Source organism: Haemaphysalis longicornis, unplaced genomic scaffold (assembly GCF_048455015.1).
Source record: "Haemaphysalis longicornis isolate Haplotype H1 unplaced genomic scaffold, Haemaphysalis longicornis Haplotype H1 scaffold_1, whole genome shotgun sequence".
Classification (NCBI taxonomy): Eukaryota; Metazoa; Arthropoda; class Arachnida; order Ixodida; family Ixodidae; genus Haemaphysalis; species Haemaphysalis longicornis.
In genome coordinates this window covers 177,764,973-177,791,763 of record NW_027526203.1, presented here as the reverse complement: position 1 = coordinate 177,791,763, position 26,791 = coordinate 177,764,973, and the positions used below count along the sequence as shown (strand labels likewise).

General features: G+C 50.2%; 1 protein-coding gene across 1 annotated transcript; it reads left to right on the top strand.

Annotated features, from left to right (window-relative positions):
• The first annotated feature begins 19,732 nt into the window (after window positions 1–19,732).
• Window positions 19,733–24,065, top strand: LOC144155828 (uncharacterized). Its single transcript, XM_077687503.1, has 2 exons — window positions 19,733–22,083; window positions 22,148–24,065. Exons 1-2 carry the CDS (start codon window positions 19,733–19,735, stop codon window positions 24,063–24,065), a joined length of 4,269 nt encoding a protein of 1,422 aa, XP_077543629.1.
• Window positions 24,066–26,791: the final 2,726 nt, after the last annotated feature.

The following is a 26,791-nucleotide window of genomic DNA, read 5'->3' as shown; positions in this document are numbered from 1 at the left end:
TTCTCGTGAGTTCGATCATGTGACCCAGCAGCTTACTAGGAGAAGTGAGGACAAATGCCATGCATTGGGTTCTCTTTGTCATGGAGAGGCCTGTACTGGCGTCTTATGTTGCGGTTACGCAAAACAAATGATTTTTATTTTATTACCAAACATAAAAGCAAAATACTGCACGTCATTTGTATGCTCCGTGATAGTGGACTTGGAAACAGTGGAAAGAAATTTTTTTTCGGTAGAAAACATGCTTTCAACCACGCGTCATGCCAAACTGCGCCTGTTGCAAATTCCCGGACTTTTCGCGGCGCCGAATGTGGGGGAAATTTTTTGCCCTATTTCGCGGCAAAAGCAGTCGCCATTTTCAAGCTGTTACGTAACTATACATCACTTTTACGCAGTCTGAAGTTGCCAATGTGTGATGTGATCGTTCCCGCCATCTGTTTAAATTACGTCACGCCTTCTCAGCCAATCACAGAGATGGCGTGTATTACAAGCAGTATTGTTGTTGAATAGCAAAGACAGGCCTGCGTTGTCATATCACTGCATTTAGTCTAGTTTTTCATTGCCGGCCAAGAATTATGCGCTTTCATTTAAGAGAAATAAGACAAACTTTAGAACCGGTGCCCGTAAACGAAATAAAACCTCAAAATGACGAAGGCACACACAACCGCTTTGTCAACCGGAAGCACGTGACCAAAATTGAAAGCCAATCAGAAAAGACTTCCGGCAAATTCCCAGATTTCCCGGGAATTTGTGCAATCGAGAATAGGGCCCTAAAACGCATATACAGCACAATGGCGTCGCCCATGAACCCTCGCCGTCTAAATAAATGTCACGTAATGCGAACACACCAGTGATCATGGCGGTGGCATGCAACAATCGGAGAAAAGAGTGCCGATACTCTGTACCCTTATCTAGTGACACTAGCCCAGCGCAACTGACAAGCGCGCCGAGACAAGATTTCCCACCCTCCTGTGATGAATGGCAACGTGAGTGATTGTCCGCGAAAGTGAGCCAGCAGAACGACAGCGACGATGACGAAGAAGAGGGCCGCGGGGTCGTGATCGGGAGGGCTCGAATGACGACGGCTGCAAGGCAAGTGGCAGAACAAGGCGCGGTCTGTGGGAAACGACCCCGTGAGGCGCCTGGACCACCTTGAGCGGGACCGACGCTACCCTCCGCCAACACTCGGTAGCGCATCTAGGCACCGTCATCGCAGCGCTTCTGCGCCAATTTCTGACGCTCCGGTCCGGCTGGCAGGCGCTGCCGCTCCTGCTGTTTGAGCCGCTTGCATCACATCGCGACGGAACGCAAGCTGACTTGCTCGACGGAACGCAAGCTGACTTGCTTGAACCTTCCGAACTGCGAGAGACTATTTCCAAACTGTTGACTGTGTTCCAGTGTGACACCCAAGCCTGTCCTGTCTATAACATCCCAGCATCTACTGTCCTGTGCTTGTCCTTAGTGCTCTTTAATATACTCTTCGGCGTATTAACCAGTATTCGACTCTGCCTGTGTGGTCCTTGGCCCATTCATAACATCTCCTCCATCACCATTAGTAGTGTTTTACAACAACATTGCTGTACACCCCCTTTCGCAGGGCCGGATGGCACCAATTTTTTTCTTCATTTATTCAAAGCCATGCTCGGAGAAGTGCTTCCTACGAACCCCAGCATGCAGCTCACTATCATAGTACTCAGGTTCACTCCAGGACGGAAGCCCCTCCCATTGGCATACACGTGCCTTGTCGTTACCTCGGGCGTCCATTGATTCCCAGCAAGTCGCCGTTCTTTTTCGTAATAATTCTGGCTTACTGCTGATTCAATGAAATTAATCGAACGATGAAGAACCTAACTACAGCATAGCACGCTGTTTACGCGTTTCATGCGCACATAGAGGGTGAAATAGGGGCGTCGCGCCCCCACACCGTACAATCGCCCGCTATTACTCAGCGGAAAATCAAGAATAGCAGTGCGACGCTGTCACCACCTATAGGCCGATCTCGCGGCGAATAAAGTTTTCAACGAAAAATATTGGAAAATTTATGATATTGGTTATAGATGGTGAAGTGACGACGAAATGCGTTGTGGTGCTTGCGAAGCCGGAGGTAACGAGTAACGATGGTTTGGAGGACGTGACGAGCGGTGGTTTTGAGGAGTCTGGCGAGTTGGCTTTAACATTGGGCTTTGATTAACACCAGAAAAACCAAACACAAAAACTCGGCTTGATGGCGCCAACAACTTCTTTCGGGTGGTTTAAGCCCCGTAGAATCTGTGAGCTCAGCCCTTTCACCTGAAAAGGAGGCGTGGGAAAGAGTACTCAGCCTAGACACGCACTACGTGAAATTCGTTAATGGAGAATCGGGGCAATTTTTTTTCTGTGCCGGCTCCCATCATTGGGAAACGTACCATAAACTCTGAAGCTAAGTCTTTATTTATTGGGGTCAGCTTTTCAATGAGTCGAATCCTTGTTTTCACGTGCTAATTCGGTATAATGTCGATTATCTTCATGAGGATCCCTTCGCTTTTCAGGGCTCCAGGTCTTTAGCAGCGACTTTATATGCATATCCAGCGAGTGCTCCTTTTCGCCGAAAGCTTACTTCAACAGTTTCACCACGTGCTCATATTCCACTGCGGGACACCACTGTCCTTGAGCAAACATCGCAGCTTAAGTAATGAAAGATGCTAGCAAATGAATAATCTGTTGCGTGTTGTGCATTCCTTCCTGTTTCGCAGCCTGAATCAAAGCTAAATATCTTGAATCATGTATTGCACGCTATCATGTAGTGGTGTCACCAGTTTAAAATAAACGCACTTTCTGCGAGTATAACCACGTCCTCGTAACACCTTGCTGGTCTTCACTACCGTTTCGTTGTTTTTGTTGTGCCAGAGGACTGAACTGCACCCTTCCCTAAATCATTACTGCTCTGATGTCATTGCATGGACTTCATATGCGTGCACTCTGTGGGATTTGGCAAAGTAGAAGCATTCTTCGACCTATCCCGAGCCACGGTAGCATGAGAGAATGATCGCAGGGAGCGTGGTAACGCTGAGACGAACGCTTCATTCTAAAATAAGGATTACGGAAATGCAAAAAAATTGTGTGCAGGTGACGTATTCTTTTTCCCCCCTTCTATTTATGTGGGGGCTGGTTCGAAAATGCCCTGGAACCATGTGAAGGAATTTAGACTTGTTTACTATCTTCCTCTATTCCTTGTTTGCTGCGTGCTTAGTCGTAACCTTCACCTGTGCATGTCATGCAATCTACGACGTTATTAAAATTTTCAGGGCATAATTTTTTATTCGGTATATATGCTTCATGAGCTCATCAAAATAATGGCACGATGCCTCGTAAGCAGTATCCCTTCTTTGTGACGTTCATGCAGATATCACGCAACGTAGTCAATTTTATACATATGAGGAAAATTGTGAGATTGCAACAATTGAGCGCGTCTAAATTGTGCAAACAAAATTTTCTCTTCTCGAAGAGGGTAACCACCGCATTTGCAAGATTCTAACGCGCTCCTTTTTATATGAAAAAACACGTTCAGGAATACCTGTGGGTTCCAATCAGATTCAAAACTCAAAAACCTCAAAATTAAAAACCCCAACTCGGAACCGAAACGAAGCAGCTCCACAAACGAAGGCCAGCCCCATTGCCATCAATATCAGCAAGTGGTGTCCTGCCGTCAGGCATCCGTCGAGCGTTTTTAGGGGAGAAGCCCTTTAGAGGCTCGTGTTGTCGGCGTCTCCTGTCGCCGTCATCGTCTAATGTAGTCATGGTACTAAAACACCGGTACACTCGTTTACCAGCGCCTTACGCTAGAACGTAACGCGTACTAAAAGAACATACTGGGGCACTCGTTCTCCAACGCCTCCCGCTAGATCGGTTCATCTCCATGGGCAAAAACGCGTACCAGAAAAACACACCGGGGCACTCGTTTTACAACGTTTCGTGCTAGAAAGCTTCGTGCTTCAAAAACACGAGACTTTTACAGCAAAACTGTATACCTCTACCCTCCACCGGGTTGCTCTCCGAGGGCAAAAATGCCAAGGTGCCAAGGCTTAAGACGCCGAGCGCTCAGCATCAAAACCATATTATGGAGGATAAGGCGCCTGTGAACCATGAGACCCGCCCACCGTGTGTAAGGGTAGGCGGGGTCTAGTGGCACCAGCCGAGCGCAAGTGAGAAGCGCGCCTTCTCTGGCGTCCGAACCGCCCGCGCCGTGTGGCAACAGAGACTTACAGCCTTTGAATACACTTATACACTGCATGCTTCGAACCTCTCCAGATTTGACGTTAGTGGAGGGGGCCGGGTTTTTTGTTTGCTTGCCACTTTTTGTTCCACGATCGCTGCGTAGTTGTGCATGCTCAGAAGCTAGCTTCGTGAATTCGACCACTGTCAAGATGGGAAACAAAGACCATCAGAAACGGGGCTGCACGGAGTACTGACCTCGTAGAACATGTAAACCGGGCGCTGATTGGCTCGTTGAGTTTGGCGCAAAAGCGCCTTGCAGCAAAATTGGGTCGCAGGCCCATCCTTGTGGGGCAGAGGAAGTTTGCCGCGACGGGGCGTTTTGCAGGGCGCATTTTTGGGCCCGTGGCGCCGCAAGTGAGGACGTATCTTAAGAGGCTTCATTTCAACGCAAAGTAATCATCTTGGAGGAAACAGGCGAGATCAAGGGTAGAATGTGCATTAGGCGAACCGGAGTCATGCCTTCGCGACTGGTGATAACAAATGGCCGGCGTTTTGAAGTGCAAATTTAGTGGTTCAGAGCAACGCCGCCTGTATTAACATTGCCTGACGCGTCGCGCGCTTTTCAATGCGAAGGGTAGGGACGCTTAGTTCAGGCACTGATCCGCTATATGGCGCGTGCCGGCGGACATCTCGCCTTACGTCACTGCTCGCGAGTCGCGAACGCTGCACCCACTTCTACGACGTGGGCCTGTCAGCTTGCCTGTTGGGCTTCAAGGGCCGTTTTGCTTACATCTTAGCCGCGACGGGGCGCTAGTTCTGTGACGCACTGGGGATCTCGTTCAACGTGTCGCTCGCTTCATACTTGCTGCATTTTTCCAAAGATAAAGACGGAGGCGGACTGAAATAGTGTAAGAACATACTGATTGTCGGGTAGACATATAGCTAACAGAAAAACGATATTTTCGGATAGGGCAGCCATTATTTTACTGATATTTTTCTTTCTGGAGTATTTAGAGAAGAAAAAATTGCGTGCACGTATTTTGTTCAGGCGCTCACTTCTACGATTACTTTCCAATAATATCACGTGCGTGTAAACTTCAGAAAATTATAGGAAACAAAAGGATAAGCAGCTGGGATCCGCCACGCTGTCCGGGCGCTTCTACAGTACAGTCCTCAATTTTAGAAGTGCGTACCGGTGCGGAGTGCGAACAGCGGGGTCAAAACTATACCTAAATGCGGAGGGGATAGAGGTGGGATGCCCCACTCAGAAAATTTCAGGGCCTGTGATCCGAGTAGATAAGCGCGCAAAGCCGGCATCAGCCTGCGGCAGCGCAAGGGATTTTGCTTCGTGACAAAGGAAGTTTTATCAGTGACAGACCCAGACAGACAGGCATGGTGAAAAACAAGAAGGCGTAGGAGCGCCGCCTCGGGAACGCTAAACAAACTTCCCACTATTTTGCATAGTTTCCGAGAAGCGGCGCTGGCTGGCGGACACGAAAGAACGCTGGAAGGCTACGCAGCGGGGAAGGGTAGGAGAGAGCAACAGGAGAGTGGCTGTTTGGCCATTTTTCGCTCACGCGTTAGGCAATGTTTATACAGGCGGCGTTGTTCAGAGCACGTTAGTATTTTTGTGTTCCGATTGATGTTCGATTAACGGTTTTGCTGAATTTTGAGGCGTATCCAAAGGACGCGGGGTCGATTCCCGGGCGCCGCGGCCGCTTTTCTGATGGAGGCGAAAAGCAAAAACGCCCGTGTGTTCGAGATTTCGGCGCACGTTAAAGATCCCCGGGTGGTCAAAATTAATCCGGAACCCTCCACTACGGCGTGCCTCATCGCCTATGAAGAGTCGGTGCGATAAACCCGACAATCGATTTTGAAGCGTCTGGTCATGACATTTTGTCATGTGCGGGGTCGAATAGGCCCCAAATGACTTGTGGTTTCCGGGTGTTGCACTTTACTACGCGTTACAATCAGGGTCGCCTAGACTCGTGCAAATATGGTATTAAAAATTAAAAGGAAATCTCTCCGTGTGTGGCGCGAATATTGGAAGCGGGGATCACGTAGTGGCTCAATAGCGTTAAAAATATTAAACGAAAGTTATCGGCAGCCTATTTCGATAACCTAGGAAAAGCGACTTTGCAAGATTTTTGTGCCAATAATTTATTACAGGGTGCCTCAGGTAACCTACTCTTCACAAGGAAAAGACATAAAACAGAACGTCGGAGTTCATTTGTTCAGGGTTTTAACAAACGTGAGTAATTATCTGCGGTTGTGGTGGTCATTTCTCACAAACCACGGTTTACGAAATTTCACTTGAATATTCATTTTTTAGCGGCAAACGGCGTGCAGTTGGTTTTATTGGTTGTTACATTATGATGAAGAAAAATGCTTTGCGACACAGCATTACTGGTGTCATTGAATAGAATGGTTTAATGATATTTGTATGAACGGAATTGTGAATTTTAAACTTCCTCAGCAATCTTCATAACCCCGACACCCTAGTGAAAAGACACTTTGCAGAATTGCCTTAGTGGTCAGATTTAAAGCAATTTGTTGTGATGTTCATGCAGTTGAATCAGAGTAATGACTACAACTTTCCACTCAAAACTTCCAATATGGTCAGCTGCGGCAGGAACGACACGTGCAACATCAAGGCTACGAAAAAAGAGTGCTGTTTTGAACCTGACAGTAAAAGCAGTTCTGACGTACACAGCTCAGTAAAACTTCCCACGCCAATGTGAGGAGTTTTATTTTCGAAATGACCCAAATACAGAAACCGGAACTACGTCAGATAAAACTGGCGTGAGAAAAAAAACTCGGCAACTTTCCGCTAGGAAAGAGGTGGTAACAAAATAGTTCAGATAACGTCCGGCAAACCTGTACGCACATGGTATTTTGTTTCGAAATCGAGCCAGATCCTGCTGTGGTAAGGATCAGAAGGAGCCAAATACGTTGCCTAATGGGAGTTTGATTTTGGGGTGACTGTTCGAACTGTTTTGGGGGTGTTTCCAGAAGTTTTCTTTGAGTTTCCGAATTGGCTTATGAATTAAAACGGAAATTAAGAAATCGGCGAAAGATCTGTCCCTAGACGTCGACGACGACGTGACCAGAAGAAGACGAAGGAAACGAAACTGGGTGATCTGAAAGAATCTTTTCATCTCGTCTCCCCCGCCCCTACTGAGTAAATCTGGTTATTTTTTTGTTTTACTCCCATATTTACCATTTTATTACGCAACTAAACAGCCGTTGCTTACACGCCCGGCAAACCTCCCCCCCTCCCTCTCTGTGGGTACGAGCCACTTCATTACGGTGAACAAGAGACAGAGAGAGAGAGATAGCCTTTATAGCAGCAGGAAGACGCTAGGTCAAGTGGGGGAAGCGTGAGTAGAAGGTGGGGTGTTTGTGGCTTGGAATCTCTTGAAAACGTTCAGTTCAAACTTAAACTGGTGTGCTGCTTGAGAAGGCGGGAGAGGCTGCGTGGGGTGAGGAGAGCAAGCTCACGGCTCTAAACTGCTCGCGTTAGACTTCTTTCTAGGGAGTAGTGCGTAATTAAAATCAGCGTGGAGCTTTCCAGTGTATGAGGGTCGATGTATGACGAGGAGGTATTTGAAGGAGGGTTGAAGGTTCTGTAACGATGAAATTTCGGATGGTGCCAAATTAGGTGCTGGAAAATGGCGGGTGCAAGGGAGGCGCAGAAGGGAGATCGAGGCGGCAGAAATGGGGTGTACCATTTACGGAATGTCTATGGGGTTAGGCTAGCATTGGCAAAATGTTTGTTTATGAAAATTTTGGCTGATCTTGGGAGCGGGGGCAAAGCGGATAAAAGCCGGTTTGAGTGAGGGCCTTGAGGCGGTCTTTTTTTCTTTTTGTACCGTATAATTTGTATGGCTGGTGTTAATGACTCAGGAGGTGGAAGAGGCAAGTCGGGTAGCAGCGGAGGCCTAGAGGTTACAAACACCCGTGCAGCCGAGGGGCTGCCTGGTTCCCCGGTGATGACTCCTCGTGTCCAGCGATCAGTCGGTGCAAAGATGAATGCCGCTAGATTTTAGGATGGAGATCTGATGAAGGATTTTTTAGCGATTGTAATGGTCGACGTGGTACATTGTATAATCTTTAGGGCTTTGAATGAGTCCATCAGGATGCGTATCTGTGACGGGACGAATGAGTGAAGGTCGATCATGCGGAAGTCTATTACTTGAATGATGGCATGGAGTTCCGCTTCCGAGATGGTAGCCCATGGAATATTTAAGGTTAGTTTGCCTTGCATTGAGGGGAGATCAGGTGATGCCCATGCGGCGCCAACTAGTGGATGAGATATGCTTGCGTCGTTGTAAATATCGATTTCGTGGGGGCGTCAGCGCGGGGGGGGGGGGGGAGGAGTCGTTACGCCGGACTGCATGGGTGGCCGTAGAGTCTGTGACAGAAGGGCGGTTCCAAGGAGCCAGAGGCGGTGGGAAGTCATGGGGTTGTAGTGGCTTGAGATTGTCCCAGGTGATTATGCAGACACCTTGATGAGTTAATGAGCGTTTATCAAGGAATTGATGTACTTGCTCTTGAATGATATTTTTGAATGGGGAAGAGCAACTTCAACTTGCAGGTTCTCCAGGCGAGTATATTTGGGTAGTCCACTGATGGTGCGAAGGGTGGCTCTGCAGATTTGGAAGTGTTCTCATGTGCGTTTTGTTAAGGACATAGTATTGGGCTCAATATGTTATGGTACCAATGGCGACACCGTGTGATAAATTTTGGGTCGCCTTCTGGCTTTATCCATCAAATTTGTTCGACAGGCGATGTACGGCATGTTAGATTGTTTTTCATTTAGGTTTCAGTTGTTGCAGCCATATTGACAAAAAGAAGATATGAGCAGCCTTCTTGTGAAGTGCTTTAAAAATTAATGGCAAGGCAATGACGAGCTTGCTTACTTCGTGAGTGTCTTCAGGCGTGCCCAAGAACATGACCATGCGGAGGAAATCGATAATAGCAGCTTATGGTTTCGAAAACGCTCACCTGCTCTTCATGTATAGTTCTAGTGTTCTTGAATCCTGTCGCATATCTTTAATGCTTTTTCCGCCAAAACTCCATTGTACCATTCTTGGAAGTCAATTTAAATAAAGTTTTCGTGGGAATGCCGCATCAAATTTAGGGTTTCAATTCAATACGAACCAAATCGAAACTTAGCATCCTAGTATGGCTGAAATCCACCTCTTAATTACTTGGGGCCATAAGCTTCCCCTAGCTGGCAAGTAAAACATATCATATAATAACTTTGACAGCGTTGCGTTCACGTCCGGTAGCAAACTTTCGCCTTTGTTCTCAAGGTCACTTTAGGCGGATCTGGCGGATTTCGGAAAAAAACTTTTAAATGACTTAAGCGACGCAAGGCTGTTTAGTTTGAGTTAAATTAGTACATGAGCGGAAAAACGAATTGATCTCTCTGTACTGAAGGGGCACATTTTTGCAACAGCCATGTGTAATCTTTGTCAAAATTTTGTCAGCCACAGCGACCGTGGCTGGAAAGGCGCGAGGCTCAGCTAGGGCGCTGCGGTTTGGTGCTGCCGGCTGGTTGCGCAGCTTAAGAGAGCGAGGGGAGCATTCGGTCTTGCCTTCGTAGTTTTGTTGGCACGACAAGTGCGGGCGTGCGGCCGGTTTCTCGGCGCAGGCACTTCGCTGCAGGGCGTACCATACAGGCTTGAGGTACAGTTTGGTACCACGCTCTTTGGCGTGATACCGAACACTTTCTGAGCTTTTTTGTTTTTGTGTGAGACAGAGCGCGAAGGCTTTTTTCCAAAACCCGCGAGAAACTGTAATAATTTCTCTTATAGGCACCAAACGCCCTTCGCAAGATCCCCGTTGAAAATTTTTTCATGGCGCAGGTACTTCAAGATACGCTATCCAACAGATAAGACAGAGCGCGTCCCTACATGGTTATGGAGGCACCTGCATAGTCTAAAAAAATTGGCTAAGCTACTTAGTTAACATGTTAGTCCACCATGCCCAAATTTACAAATTAAAGTCGTCCGGTATTTCCGGTTGGGTAAGCACAGCCAAAATAAATCGCGTGGTTCCAGCAAATAAGCCAAGCACTTTGCTGATTTGCCAACTAAATATTATGAAATGGCGTTATGTTATCCTTTCATCACCCCGTGCAGTGGGGTTTCTGACATTGGCAGTGTTTAACCATTAACCATTGGAGCTTTTTTAGTGGTATATCCAGTCAATTAAACAGTTACCGTTTTTTGGTGTAATGGTCGACTTCTCTATAAAAAATAACGATCTTGAAGCTGATGCGACAATACTGTTTCGACAATATGTCGGATATATCAATGTACAGTTGCGGCACCATTGACATCCACATTTTTTGTATGGTAATACCCTTTATTTTGTATTGTTTCTTGTGTGGCAATACTCCTTATCTTCATTATAGGTTGTGGCACTTGCGCCTCAGCTAACATCATTTCCAGTGTTGGAGGCCTGCGAGAAGTGAGCGCTGTTACGACCGCAATACGTGCGTGAATCGGGCTTAGCAACAGCGAGGAAGCCATTAAATCTACATTAACTCAACAAAATCCAGCGGGCCTCTTCTTCTTTTTGCGCCACATGTGGCGCAAGAGAAGACATTGATGATGTTCTATGCGTGTGTTCCAAGCACATCGTGCACAGGCAAAACCTGATATTGTCTTAGTGCCGGCCGTTTGGTGCGGGGCTCCTGTTGAGGGGTATTTGGGCCCTTGGTCGGCTCCCAATCAGTCTGCACATCCAACCAAAGCTGTCTTGGTGTTTCGTGGGAGCACAGAACAGGAAGAGCTTTGTGAAAAACTCTTTTGTGTGTGACTAGGCATTTTGTGGGCAACATCGACATTTTTTTCATTTTCATAAGTATTTTTTCTGTTTTTTTTTTCTTCTACCATTTGTCGTAGCAAGCCAGCACGACGGCTCGGCTAACATCGCCGTTTTACGTTATATTTATTCTCTCTCTCTCTTTTTAAACGCGCAAAAATTTGTAACATTGATTGTTTGTGCCCATCTTTTATCTTTTCAGGCCTACGGATAAGTTAATCACTGCTGCCTTTTACGTGGCTGCGTAGTCGTGAAGTAAAAGAGCCCGTGGTGCCCTAAGACATATGGCACTCTATATTCGGCATCTGAGACCAGCGGCAACAAGCGTGCGCAATCGATAACAGTTTTATATTGTATGACAGACGTTAACAACTAAAATCTCTAGTTTTTACAATGGCACTAAGCAAAACCGCTGCACCAAATATTGTTTCTAAACGCCTAATCAGACAGAAAACTGAAGTTGTGCTCCGTCTTATTAACCCACTCGCTGCTACATGATTCATATGCATGTTTCAGCAATGACTGCTGATGTTATGTTGCACCGATTTATTCGAATCAACCGAGGAATATTTCAGATTCATTTAGTTATGAACCCCTTTAAATTTAAAGTGCGACTGATAGAGTTTTTGAAACGTGCTTGCAAACGCGTTACAGAGTCTCTTGATAATTATCATCCGTTTTCCAGTCCCGTGTGGGTTTCGTCTAGTGCACCCGCCGCTGTGGCTGGGTGGCTAAGGTGTTGTGCTCCTGAGCGCGAGGTTGCGGGTTCACTTCCCAGCCGTGGTGGCCGCTTTTCTGATGGAGGCGAAAAGCGAAAACGCCCGTGTGTACGAGATTTCGGGATCCGTTAAAGATGCCCAGGTGGTCAATATAATCCCGGGCCCTGCACTACGGCGCACCTCATCGCCGGCGTTGCTTCAGCGCGTTAAAGCCTACAATGAATCAATCAATCATCGCCTAGTGCAGCCTATTTCGTCCGCGGTAGCACAATCGACTCAGGTAATAAATACGGCATTGAAGCGGATGCTGTGACTGGTAGTCCGAGCAGACGGAGAGGATGAGGCAACCACCGATGAGGCGATGTGCCCCGGACACGATGTAAGGGGGCGCACTGTTGCTTGCGGATCAAGATACTCTGCAGGGTAAACGTGATTCATTGTCTTGCAGTTGCTTTAAAGATAGCAATACGTAGGTTGTTCAACTTCGGTTACAGCACATTGACACGCTGTCGTGCGCCACGGGCATTTCACCGGCGATCAAATAAAATCTACATAATAGCCTTGCCTCGAAAAATAATTGCCAGTGACGTGTGACCTCATTTACGTCTGCAAGAAAGACGCGGAAAACAAAATACCGAGGAACGCACCCTATACAAGCTTCTCACTAAGGAAGACAAGAAAAAAAGAAAGACAATCAGACTTTCCGAGGCCAATCGTTCCTTACAAATTCCATCACGATAGCCTGAACCCCACTAGAAGAAAGGTAACAAAATAGAATTACCCCACCCAGCCACCAAGTCGAGGAAACGCGAAAAATGCATCCCAGTTTGAACAACCGCACTTAGCTTCCAAAAGCCGGTTTAAGGTGGAGCGAGAAAGGGTGGGCGCAAATGTTCTGAGATTTCGGAGACCGGGCTGCAAGAGAGTCTGAGTGCGAGGTCTTGAAGGAGGAATTACTCAGAATAGCTCCCGGTAGGTAATTCACCCAAGTGCGTAGATGAGACGGAATAAAGGCATGCATAACACGAACCATCCATCCGGGTCGTCGCACGCGGCTTTGTCCGAGACTTTCTTGCCTGCGCCTTTACGTGGCAATCCTGCGCTTTTGTGGTCTGGTGACTCGACTTGGCATATTTTACACGACTAAGGTTTTTGGCTGTGACCTTCTATTACCCTGAACTGGTGCCGCTAGCCATGTTCTGACTGGCTTGCTTGAGATTTTTTTAAAAGGAGGTGCTCCGCCATCGGCCTTCTCACTGGGTCACTGCACCAGACAGAGACGTCTTTTTTGGCACGTAGCCTGTGTTTACAAAGGCCGTGTAGGATTTCAGTGCTTGACTGGTCATACCAAGAAAGTCTCCAAGAGAACGTGTTGCTGGGCGTGTTGGTTGATATCTACAAACATACTGAGTAGCGCAAATACACAACACACAAGAAAGAAGACACGGACAGGCGCTACACTTCCAACAGTTTAATAGCAACGACCGCAACGTACATATATACACACATCCCGACATGCACAATGGAGATTCCCACAGCGTCAACGCAAGAATTTATCTAAAAACCGCCCCTCGGCTTTGAACAATGCCACCTAAGTGTGACCGACGCAGTCACTTCCCTTCAATCTGATACGATGCGCCTCTGAAGAAAGGCTCACGCGTTACACGCGGCTGCCCAGTATTCCGCGGCTTTCCGTACCACTGTGCGTCAGCGCCGTTTTTAACAGCTCGTCCATGCCGTCGCCTGTCGGATCAACTGGCTGACATGCCTGACAGACACGAAGTCGTATGCACACTCCTGTGCCACACCAGCAAAGCGCAAGGATATCTTTATCTCGCTCCGCGCGCACTCCTGGAAGCTCATTCGCGACTACAATACAAATCAGCGGTTTAAAATCGCTTGCCCTTTTTTATCGGGAGATAGGGCTGTCACCGGCCTTAATCGCTTAAAGCCTTAAACACACCCATTTCGACCATTTCTCACATTTCGACCTGCCCAGGCTTGTCATATCCTCGTTTCATCAAGGACTCTAGAGCCCAGCGTGCATCCCCCGCAACCCGCAGCGTGCATCCCCCGCAACTTTCTCAGAGCTGCTGTAGGTGCGTTTAGTTCATAGGGATATGGCTGATGGCATCGATGCTCTGCTCCGTTGTCGGGGCGGTGAGGACGGAGTCGCTTCCATCCCCGGAATTCATGGTCCCCTGCAGGCAGACGCCGATAAGTCGATGATCCCAGCGCCACGATGGCTCCCGTTCGGGATATGGAGACCCTGGGGCAAGTGCAAAAGGCTGAAACGGAGCGGCTGCTGCCTTAGTGCCTAACGCCGCGTTTCTAGTTTTCCTCGTATCGTTTTGTCGATTCAACCGCAGAAAACGACCCGCTCGCTGTGGTGGTAATACTAGAATCGGTATTTCTGTAGGATACACCACCATGCTTTGGTTTGGCCTCGAAGGAAGAGATAGGAATCGCGCTTGCAGCTATGTACAGTTCGTGTACACAAGAAAAATTCTCCCAGGTGCTGAGTACACGTGGTAAACAAGCGAAGCTCGAACGTGCGACCGGTGTTCGCAATGGTCCCGCTGCTGGAGGGCTACAGAAGGGGGGGGGGGGGGGGTCCGGAATAATTGTTACCAACTGAGGACCTTTGATGATGATGGCTGGATGTTAGTAGAGCAAGGCCAACTGGGACAAAGAAGGCCAGGAGGGGGTTAGATAACAAAGATGAAAAGGTAAATACTAAAATCGGTTAGAAAGGGCAAAAGTAAGATCAATCAAAGACAATGAGGGTGGCGGGTTTAGATGGCCAGGTTGGCATTATGCGTGGTATGAAATGAGGTGTCGAATTTAACTTGTGTTAAACCCTTAATAAAGACTTTACAAGAAAACATGGGATCGTCGGAAAGAAATAGTGATGGATGGATTGGGATATGTTATCTGTAGAGCAGGCGGAGGTGTGTGTCTCGAATTGTGTCTAGTGCCTTAACTGAATTGAAATGTGTATCACGGATAGGTGTTCTCCACGCCTTCTCTGCAGGGGTCTTGAAGAGCCAGTGAGCAGGTGGGAGTGTGTTGCATGCGTACCTATCCGTAATCTAGCTGAGGCAACTTCGATGAATCTTCTGCCTGAGCCAGTATTGTATCGTCCCAATTGCGGTTTTATTATGTGTCAGTTCACTCCAGTGTGTTTCCATGTTTTAGGAAGTTGTTGTCTGCTGCGTGCTTTGAATCAGTGTAAAGTACCGTTGTTATGTCTATTGTGTCCGCTAATGCAGCAGCAGCAGCAGCAATTTCATCTGCCATATCATTTCCGGCAATCACAGAGTGACGTGGAACCTAGCACACAGACCCATTCAGATTTAGGGATATGCTGATATAAGACCTAAAAATAATATTGATGACATACATTTTGAAAGACCCTTGGGATGATAACGCATGCACGATGCTCAGTGAGTCGGTTAAAATGATGCACTTAGGAATACGATGTTCGATAATATGATTGAAAACACGAACATGCCATATGCTTCCGCCGGGAATATGCTGCTTTTTACATTTCTGGTTTTAAATGCATAAAGTTGGGTACATGGGCAGCGAAACATACCGCAGTGGAAATCTTCGGCACATCGCTGAAAAATTCTGAAGGATGGTATTTTTCCTGCAGATACACTACATACTGCAACATCACACTTTAGATGCCCTGTCTTTCTTAAATTGGGTAAAAGACAAATCAGATGACGCAGGGCGAAGATGCATTGGGGCTACAGAATCAATGACATGTGTTTTAGAGGTGTATGAAAACGAGACAGAAAGTTAAGAAGCTTCCTCTCTCACCCCGAGTTGGAAAGGCAACGAAATGGATCGTTGATTTAAAAATTATTGGGATGTAGATTTATTTACACATTTAAAAGGATTGTGATTTCATTGATAAAATATAAAAGCATATAGTAAGTGACGTACTTTCGCTAGCGCCCTAAGAACCTGTTGCCACCCTGGCATAAACATTTTGCTCCTGGCTAGTGCGGAAGGCACCCGACGAAGGCCGAAGCCCCGAGTGCTGCACTGGGTCGAACATTTTTAAGGCTGTTTTCCTTCCTGGTCCATACGAAACAATCCCATAGTTCCACCGCGAGCCTACAAGGCTAGTAAAAACCCGCAGCAGAACTTGTTTGTTGGCACCACACAACTGATGTCGCACGACCTTGTGAACATTCATTATTTTTTAAAATTTTTGTTAAAGTTGTTTGACGTGCGAGATAAACGTCAGTTTTTCATCAGGAACTATGGCTAAAAACTTGTGTTCTTTTTTGACCGGCATCGTGTCACCGTGCAGTTTGATGTCTGGATCTAGCCGCAGCTCACGTCTGCTGGAGAACACAACACAAGTGCTTTTAACCGGGTTCAGCTTAACACCGTTTTAACCGCCCATCGCAGCCATTTTTATCCGCCCCGTTTGTTGACACCAAGCTGGACTTTGCGTTCGCGAATTTACTGATTAGATGATTTAAAAGATATTTCCCCGTCGTCTATGTACATTGAACAGGAAATGGTTGGTGGCAACGCCGTTCGGAGGGAGTTCATATTAACTGTAAACAATGGGCAGCTTAAAACTCCACCATCAGGCGCGCTATTTTCCTGAGCGTGAGCCGTTGCGAGTGCTGACCAATTTCGGACAAGAAATGTCCGTTGAGGCATATAACTAGCAAGAGTGTGGAAAGTGGTTCCCCATAGACCGAATGACTTAATGTCGCTGTAGATATCGTAACTACAGGCGGTGTCATAGGCCTTCTCAAGGTCGAAAACAACGTTACACAAAACAGTTTATGACCGACGGCATCCTTGATGTACGATTCAAGGGTCACGAGTTCATCATTGTAGATCACCCCAACCTGAAGCTTGCCTGGCTGCTCTTTGGAAGACCATTGTACTCTAAAATATATACGAGTCTCCCATTCATCATCTCGAGAAGCTTGCACAGGCAACTTCTCAGGATGATGGGACGATAACTTAAAGGGGAAGAAGTTTTCTTCCCCTCTTTTGGAAAATAGACGGCAATGGCCTCCTTCCAAGACCTTGAAAGGTGCCGCTAAAGCCATACATTGTTGTACAGGTGGAGAAGTGTTTGAAGTGTGCCTGCGTGTAAGTGCTGTATCACAGTGTGCAATGTCTGCACCAGGAACTGAAGGCTCACAAGTGCTCAGTTACCCTCAGCTCATGAAGCGAAAATGTGGAGTTGTAAGAGGTGCTTTACTGTCGCTTCTTTCACAAAACATTTTGTGTTTCAGGAATAGTGCGCAGAACTGGACAATTACGTTCTGCAAGTGTGTTAGTCCGGTCTTCGAGTGTTTCCCGTGTTGTGCTGACCAAGGGCAGGATATGTGTCGGTTGTCCTTTACGTATTCGTATCTAGACTGTGTGGGCCTGTTTATGTGATTATGAATGACATACAGGCGCAACAACTTTCACTCTTCGCCTCACGGTGCGCACACTTTCCAAGTGACTTTGCCCGTTTGATATGGGCCCCTCGCACCCGCCGACAATCCTCGTTTCCTTGGAGGCCTGAGGAATGGACTTTTAGGTGGCGTCAAGGATGTGCGCTGTGATGAGTTGGGCTGCTTCGTCGACGTCTAGGTGCGTTATATATGTGTTGTGTAGTTTAGATGTTTGTGTAAATGTACTCCAGTTTTCTCGGGCTTAATTGAACCTTTAATGGGAAGGTGAACTGTTTGAGCCTTTACCTATATATGTTAGCGATGCTAAAAAGTGGTCACTACCATATGTGTCTCTGCCGACGTCACACTCAAGAGGTGGAAAGAGAACTGCAGAGCGAATAGCCAAATCAAGATGTGAATAAGCGCTGTCTCCGATGGTATGGTATGTAGGCTATTTTTGTTAAAAGGCATGCTTCCGAGGATGTCCAAAACTTTTCAGTTAGGCGACCTCCGGCATCCCCGCGTGAAGAGCTCCTCAGGGAATTATGTGCATTGAGGTCGCCGATAAAAATGTAAGGTTCTTGCAGCTGATCTACCAGCTCCTCGAAATTATAGCTCAATAGCTTGAAATCAGGAGGAATATAAAGGGAGGATACCGTCATTAACCTATTAAATATTATTGTACATCTTTCCACAGCCTCAAGAACAGTGTTTAAATTGATGTAATATCGTGCAATGGATTTCTGGGCGCTAATGGCTACACCACCGAAGGTGTGTGTGCAGCCATCTCTGTCCTTCCTAAATGCCATATAATTATTTTTGAACTTTGTATGTTTACGATGAAGATAAACTCCTTGCAGACACACGACACCTGGCTTATTTGAATGGAGTATCGGTGTCCCGGATACATCATCAAGGCTTTGAAGCAGGTCCCTGCAGTTCGGTTAGATTATGTTTTCTCTTCCCACTATTTGCATTAATGAACGACTGAACTTTGTGTGTGTGTGTGTGTGTGTGTGTGTGTGTGTGTGTGTGTGTGTGTGTGTGTGTGTGTGTGTGTGTGTATGTGTGTGTGTGTGTGCGTGCGTGCGTGCATGCATGCCTGCGTGCGTGTGCGTGTGTGCGTGTGCGTGTGTGTGTGCGTGTGCGTGTGCGTGTGCGTGTGTGTGCCTGTGTGTGCGTGTGTGTGCGTGCGTGCGTGTGCGTGCGCGCGTGTGTGTGTGTGTTTGTGTGTGTGTGTGTGTGTGCGCGCGCGCGCGTGTGTGTGTGTGTGTGTGTGCGCGCGCGTGTGTGTGTGTGTGTGTGTGTGTGTGTGTGTGTGTGTGTGTGTGTGTGTGTGTGTGTGTGTGTGTGTGTGTGTGTGTGTGTGTGTGTGTGTGTGTGTGTGTGTGTGTGTGTGTGTGTGTGTGTGTGTGATTGGTCTTTCGGGGCTGTTCTTCTTGGAGCTTTTTTTCCGTCTTTTTTGCTGACTTGGACGTAGCAGCCCATTTGTCGCGAAATTCGGGCCCCTCCATGGCTGTCTCTTTTTTTTTCGCTCGCCATATTGGGACCCAGCGGGAGGATCCCGGCGGAGCAGGAATGTTTTCGCCGCCATTTCGGCCCGCGGGGCAGTGGGCCATGTGTTTCGGAGGAGAGGGGCGAGAGTGCCGCGGCCAGCGGAGGTTCCACCCGCTTGGTTCTCGGAAGAGGCGCGGTCCGAAAGACTGTGCTTGGTGCAGCGCGGGGTTCACGACTCGCGGGGAGAAGGAAGCGAGCAGTGGCGGGGGAAGGTGGTGCGGTTGAAACGCGGCGGCCGGTTCTGTGGGCTGCGCTGTAGCCCCGAGTGCGACGACAGCGGCGACCTCGGCCCCCGAGAATTCCCCTCGAGGAGGGGACGGTGCGCGGCCCAGGTGTGCCCGAATTGCGTCGCCGATCAACGGGACTCATCGCAGACGACCGGCGAGCCGACGCATCTTCCCCGACGAGACCACCGACCAAAATCCAGCTAAGACCTCCTCCCCTTCCCCACTCTTCTGCAGACTCTATAATCGCCCTCACTATTATCTTCCTCCTTCGCATCGACTCCGCGGACTTGATTACCCTCTTTTCTTAGTGTACCCTGTTGTGTGTACGGGTGTGTGCGTGTGTGTCTAGCGAGCCGAGTGTTAGAGTAGTTGGGGGGGAAGCTCCCCTGCCCGCCTATTGTGTGCCTTACTCCTTCCCTCGTGTTTCTTAAGCCGAGCTTCGTTTTCTTTGCCTGTATTACCCTTCTCTGTCTATCTGTTTTGAATTTCCCGTGAATGTGAAGTAAATTTCCGTTGTTTCGAAACTGTTTTCTCGTGCCTCACGCCAGCGGCCAATCAGGCGTGGACCTATCGCCGGTTAGCAGTTCCGAACCACATTCTCGAATTCGCACGTAAGGGGGAGTTGTTTGTCGCTCCTCCCGTCCGAGACATCGGCCACTAAATTATTACTTCGCTTAATTCTGTGACAAACTGGCGTCCACGGCAGGACCGCTAACCACGATTGGCCCGGGGCGTGAGGCATAGGGTAACGGGTGATCTTTCCGCGGCAGACAGAATGGCCGATCTGGAGCGTATAGTTGCTCTGGGTAAAGAGATGGGCTTTGAAGGGACCGCTCTTCAGGAATTTTTGAGAGAGGAAAGAGCCGCAGAGCGCGAAAGGCGCCGGGAGGAGGATGAGCGTGAGAGGGAGCGCGAGGTGCGCGAGAAGGAGCGCGAGGAGCGTGAGAGGGAGCGCGCGGCGCGCGATAAAGAGTGCTCAGCACAGAGGGTGCTAGAAATGGATAAGGAAATGCAACTCCTGCGCACGAGGAGCGAGGCTGGTAGTAGCGGCAGTGCAGTGGGCGACTTGAATGAAACCGAAGCAGCATCACGACCGCCCGCGGTTAGCCTGCACAAGCTGATGGCGGCGTTTAACGAGAAGGGCGACGATCTCGACGCCTATTTGACTCGTTTTGAACGTGTCGCGGAGGCACAGAAATGGCCCCGAAGTCAGTGGGCCACGACGCTCAGTACTTGCCTCACGGGGGAGGCTCTCAGCGTTTTCGGACGAATGCCCGCGTCCGATTCCGCTGACTATGACAAGGTGAAGCGGGCACTCCTTCTCCGCTTCCGCCTCACGGAAGAAGGTTTCCGAAAGAAGTTCAGGGGGGAAACGCCGAGAGACGACGAGACTCCATCGCAGTTCTTCGCCCGACTGGAAAATTATTGGGAAAGGTGGCTACAACTTTGCGGGACGGAGAGGGCTTACCAGGGGGTCAAGAGTCTGCTCCTGTCCGAGCAGTTTTTGGAGAACTGCGGGCCCCCTATGGCACTCTTCCTAAAAGAAAAGAAGACGCGGGACACCGAGGAGCTCGTCCGAAGGGCGGACGACTACGTAATGGCTAGGAACATGAACAACTTTGGGAGGAAAGACCAGAAGCGGGAGGACCCCCTGGCGGGCAGAACCGCAGACCCAGGCCGGCGCGAGCAGTTCGACAGGCAACCACATCCGCCAGCACCGGGCGTACGCTGCTACCTGTGCTACCGGATGGGGCACGTCGCCGCCCAGTGCAGAGCGAACCGAGGTCAACAAGGCCCGAAGAACACGGGTCTGGGGGCCGCAAGGAACGTGTCCGCCTGCTTGCAACAGGGGTACTCGAGCCTAAGCGCGGACAAGCATACCTCTGTAGAAAACGCTGCCGAGCGTCTCGGGGCACCAGACCTGCCGGTGGTGGAGGGCCGAATCAAGGGCCGTCGCTGCAGGGTTTTACGAGACACGGGGTGCAACATCGTCATCGTCAGCCGAAGATTTGTGGACGATCGAGAATTAACCGGGGGCCACCGGACTGTTCACTTGGCGGACCGTGCTGCTAGGAAGCTACCGGAAGCTCGGATCCAGGTAGACACGCCCTACTACAGCGGGGAGATAGTGGCGGGATGTATGGATGACCCGCTATTTGACCTCATCCTGGGGAACGTCGACGGGGTGAGGCCACCAGGGAAGCCCGACAAAACATGGACGGCTGAGACAGAGGAGACACAAGTCAAGAGCGCGGTGACGGAGCCTACCTTACCCGCAGCGGCGGTGACGACCCGGCAGCAGGCTAGAGCGAAGACTTCGGAGAACTTCCGGGCCCTACGTGCGCCGACGCTTATCTCCGACGTCAGTGCGGGAGAAATGCGAGAGGATCAACAGGCAGACGAGACTCTGTTGCGGTGTTTTGAGGCCCAAAGACGGGGAACGAGGTCAACCTGCAAAAGAAATGGCTCTTGCGGGTTCTTCCTGCGCGACGGTCTCCTCTTTCGAGAGTATGTACCCCAATCGGGAGCCCCTTCCGTGCAGCTCGTGGTGCCGGAGCAGCACCGATACAAAGTTCTCCATTTGGCACATGCGGGCTTGATGGCGGGGCACCTTGGCCGGGCGAAGACTATTGATCGGATACTGGCCGACTTTTTCTGGCCGGGCCTTCATGGGGACGTGAAGAGGTTTATCGCGTCCTGCAACATCTGCCAGAGAACCGTGGATCGCGGCACGGTCAGAAGAGTACCGTTAGAACGGGTTCCACTGGTGGACACCCCCTTCCGTAAGGTCGCCATCGACATCGTGGGGCCTCTCAAGCCGACGACGCGCAGAGGCAACCGATACATTCTAACGTTGGTCGACTACGCTACTCGCTTCCCCGAAGCGGTCGCGCTGCCAAGTATTGAGACGGAAAGGGTGGCCGAAGCTCTGCTGCAGATATTCTCGAGGGTGGGTGTACCCGAGGAGATGCTCAGCGACCGGGGATCAAATTTCACTTCCGAGCTTATGATTGAGGTGGGGCGCCTACTACCCTTGCGACTACAGACCACGACACCCTACCACCCGATGGCCAATGGCCTGGTCGAAAAGATGAACGGCACGCTAAAGAAGATGCTGCGCAGGATGTGTGCTGAACAACCGAGAGAATGGGACAGATTCTTGGAACCCCTTTTGTTTGCGTACCGGGAGGTTGCTCAAGCCAGCACCGGATTCTCCCCGTTCGAGCTGCTACGGCCGAAATGTTCGTGGTCCACTGGCCATCCTCAAGGAGCTGTGGACCGGGAACAAGGTGGAAGAAGAGGTCAAAACCGCCTACCAGTACGTCATCGACCTGAAGGAGAGGCTTGAGACAACGTGCCAACTTGCCCATGAGGCGTTGGAACAGGCAGCCGAGCGATACAAGGCGTACTACGACGACCGAGCCAAGATGCGTCACCTCCAGGCTGGGGACGAGGTGCTCGTCTTGTTACCCCCAGAACATAACAAGCTCACCATGAAGTGGAAGGGCCCGTATGCCGTGGCGGAAAGGAAGGGAGAAGTTGACTACGTGGTGAATGTCGAGGGGACGCCCAAGACGTTCCATGCGAACATGTTGAAAAAGTACATCAGGAGGGAACTAAAATCAGGTGTCCCTGTCCAGACGGTGTCAGCCGTGGCGGTCGACATCGGGGCCGAAGAGATGGCGTGGCCCCTCGGAGGCGAGCTGGGACCGGAAGACATTGTCGTGTCGGATCACTTGACTACCCGACAAGCGGGGCAGCTGCACTCTCTGCTGTCGAAGTACAAAGGCATATTTTCGGATCAGCCAGGACTCACAACGTGGGCAGAGTGTTCTTTGTCCACGATGACGGACGCGCCGATCCAAGTGAGGCAATATCCGCTTCCTTTCGCTGTGCAACAGAACATCGAAAGGGAAGTGTCGGCCATGGTTGAAATGGGGGTGATTGAGAGATCCAGCTCACCGTATCACGCACCCGTCGTGCTGGTCAGAAAACCGGACGGCACTTACCGGTTCTGTGTGGATTTCAGGAGGCTGAATGACGTCCTAGTGCCCGATGCAGAGCCTATTCCGAGGGCTGACTGTCTAATTGCGGAAGTTGGGGGGAGGAAATACTTTTCAAAGATGGACTTTTCTAAGGGGTACTGGCAGGTGCCCCTCGATCAGGCCTCCAGGGAGAAGACCGCCTTCTCGACCCCTAGTGGACTGTATCACTTCAAAAGCATGCCCTTCGGTATCAAGACAGCCCCAGCCGTTTTCGCAAAGCTCATGCGGCGGGTACTGGATGGCATCGACAACGTCTACCACTACTACGACGACGTGCTGGTGGCCACAGAGACGTGGGAAGACCATTTGGTGGCCATCGACCGGGTGCTCGCGCGAATCTTGGAAGCCGGAATGACGGTCCATCCCAGGAAGTGCCAGCTCGGGTTCGAGCAGTTGTCGTTTCTGGGTCACACCATAGGTTACGGACACCTAGGTCCCATGAGGTCAACCCTTGACAGGATCCGGCACGCTGCCCGTCCGGTGACCAAACGTCAAGTGCGGGCCTTTTTGGGGTTGTCTGGCTATTACCGAGATTTCATCCCCGGTTACGCCACAGTGGCCGCCCCACTAACCGACCTCACGAAGAAGCTCGCCCCCAACACGGTTAAGTGGGGGGACCGGGAGCAGCGCTCCTTCGAGGAACTGAAGCGGATCCTTTCCGAGGCACCTGTTTTGCAAGTCGTCGATTTCGACCAGCCCTTCGTGTTACGCACCGACGCCTCCGACCAGGGGCTCGGGGCGGTTTTACTGCAGAGGAAAGGCGCCGTGCTCCACCCTGTGGCATATGCAAGTCAGAAGTTGCTTCCGAGAGAACGGGCGTACTCAGCAATAGAGAAGGAGTGCCTCGCCATAGTCTGGGCGGTGAAACGCTTCAACTTCTACTTGTATGGGAGGGCCTTCACTATTCAGACGGACCACCAGCCACTAACTTACATCCGCCAGGCTCAGTTTACGAACGCTCGCGTTCTCCGTTGGGCCCTCCTGCTCCAGGAGTACGATTTCACCATCGCCAGCATTAAGGGGCGAGATAATGTCGGGGCCGACAACTTGAGCAGGGTGTAGAAGGACTACCTGGCTCCTGCGGCCTGGAAATGACAGCGGCTCCATTTTTTTTTTGCTCGTTCGTGGGCCGGGTGATTGATATATGTGAAGTGCTCGTGTGCTCCGCGGTGAATGTCTCTGTGAATGTATAGCCAAGTGTACCCCGTGCCACGCTATGTAGTCGAATTTTCGCCTGTTTCTATTGCGGCTGCGCGAGATCATGTGTGAGTGGGGGGTCCGCATGGCCTCAGAACTTTATTGCGCCATTGCGAGTGCGTATTGGAGTGTACTATGTATGTAGACAGTGTGTAGCTTTTTCTCTTTATCTTCCTCGACTTAATTTTCGGTGTATCCGGAGAAGCGCGGCCCTGTTCGTATGCAACGCGCTGTTACTTTGTTATCGTGTGTATCCCCTCCTATGGCTAGTATGGCCACCCCCTTTTGGGTGATGTCGGTTACTTGGTGTGATTTTGGCTGGTGCCCGTATTTCGCTTTGGATGTTTGGTTTGAATGCTATTGGGAATAACATTCTTGATGGGGGGGCAGTGTCGCGAAATTCGGGCCCCTCCATGGCTGTCTCTTTTTTTTTCGCTCGCCATATTGGGACCCAGCGGGAGGATCCCGGCGGAGCAGGAATGTTTTCGCCGCCATTTCGGCCCGCGGGGCAGTGGGCCATGTGTTTCGGAGGAGAGGGGCGAGAGTGCCGCGGCCAGCGGAGGTTCCACCCGCTTGGTTCTCGGAAGAGGCGCGGTCCGAAAGACTGTGCTTGGTGCAGCGCGGGGTTCACGACTCGCGGGGAGAAGGAAGCGAGCAGTGGCGGGGGAAGGTGGTGCGGTTGAAACGCGGCGGCCGGTTCTGTGGGCTGCGCTGTAGCCCCGAGTGCGACGACAGCGGCGACCTCGGCCCCCGAGAATTCCCCTCGAGGAGGGGACGGTGCGCGGCCCAGGTGTGCCCGAATTGCGTCGCCGATCAACGGGACTCATCGCAGACGACCGGCGAGCCGACGCATCTTCCCCTACGAGACCACCGACCAAAATCCAGCTAAGACCTCCTCCCCTTCCCCACTCTTCTGCAGACTCTATAATCGCCCTCACTATTATCTTCCTCCTTCGCATCGACTCCGCGGACTTGATTACCCTCTTTTCTTAGTGTACCCTGTTGTGTGTACGGGTGTGTGCGTGTGTGTCTAGCGAGCCGAGTGTTAGAGTAGTTGGGGGGGAAGCTCCCCTGCCCGCCTATTGTGTGCCTTACTCCTTCCCTCGTGTTTCTTAAGCCGAGCTTCGTTTTCTTTGCATGTATTACCCTTCTCTGTCTATCTGTTTTGAATTTCCCGTGAATGTGAAGTAAATTTCCGTTGTTTCGAAACTGTTTTCTCGTGCCTCACGCCAGCGGCCAATCAGGCGTGGACCTATCGCCGGTTAGCAGGTCCGAACCACATTCTCGAATTCGCACGTAAGGGGGAGTTGTTTGTCGCTCCTCCCGTCCGAGACATCGGCCACTAAATTATTACTTCGCTTAATTCTGTGACACCATTACCCTCGCTGCTTTGCAGAGAGGGATGACCCGACGTCCATGTTGTCGTCGGATGTCGTGGGAGTTACCGACAGATAGTGCTCCCTGGACTTGGCACCCTTTGAAGTTCTGTTTGCTTGTGACGCCAGCGCCCGGTGTTGGGAGTGCCACCGGTTGGGAAGGCGGTGTGGCCGGCGTGGGCACTGCTGCGGGTCCCCCCACGTCCATCTCCCCAGCTCCCTCAGGTGTATTGGGGCAGGGGAAGCAGAGATCCGAGGAGCCTCATCGGTTCCATCTGTGTTTGTTGCCACGGCAACCTCTGTGTGCTGCCCTGCGGTGTAGTGACGGGTTGGGCTGCCAAAAGAAACCCAGTGGGGGAGGGGGGTGATGGCGGCAACAGACCAGTCTCTCTGACCTGGATCGCTGCGGAAACCAGACGGCGATCCGTCCCCAGGCGAGACGCGTCAGCGTATCTCCCCAGGGGAACAGGCAAAAGGATGGCAAGTTGGGCTTGTTGGTTCTATGAGACCATATGTTATCAGCACTGTGTGTTCGCTAATTTTTCTTTTGTCCCGCCCTTTTTTGCGCTGCCTCTTCGATATGGAAGAGGCAAGCATCCTTCGCGCCTTTGGAAAAGTGATGTTCCCGGAAATCATTACATTGGGTATCAGATTCTCTACTTGGAAATTTTAATATGTGCGGGAGTTTGCTCTCTGGGAACCTTGGCAGTTAGCACAGCTGAAGTTCTGTGAATTGCAGTTTTCGGACGGGTGGTCATGTTGGGGCCACTTTGCGCAGGAAAGTCGGTCAAGGCAGGAATTAGTGCTATGCACGAAGAGCTGGTACTTGAAACACCACCGCGAGTTAGTGATGTAAGGCCGAACTGAACATCGAATGAAACTTGCCTTGATAAACTGGGGGAGTGTGGACCAGTCAAAGCTTAAGATCAGGTGTTTGGTTGGGATTTTTTTGTTTTGTCTCCCTGTGGTTATGCCCCCCACAGCTGTTACGCCCCAACTGCGGGGATCCTCCAGCAGATTCTCCAGCTTCGTTCATTAGGTCAGGATCGCCTATCACGCCCTGGGAGCTGTTAAGGCTCTGGTGGAGAGTGACCTTGATTTCAAGATCTGCTATGCGTGTCTAGCTCAGGAATCTTGTGGCCTGCTACTGCGTGGTGACTTCCACCAACAGTTCTCCTGTTCTCTATTTCTTATCCTTGTAGGACTCTTCGATTA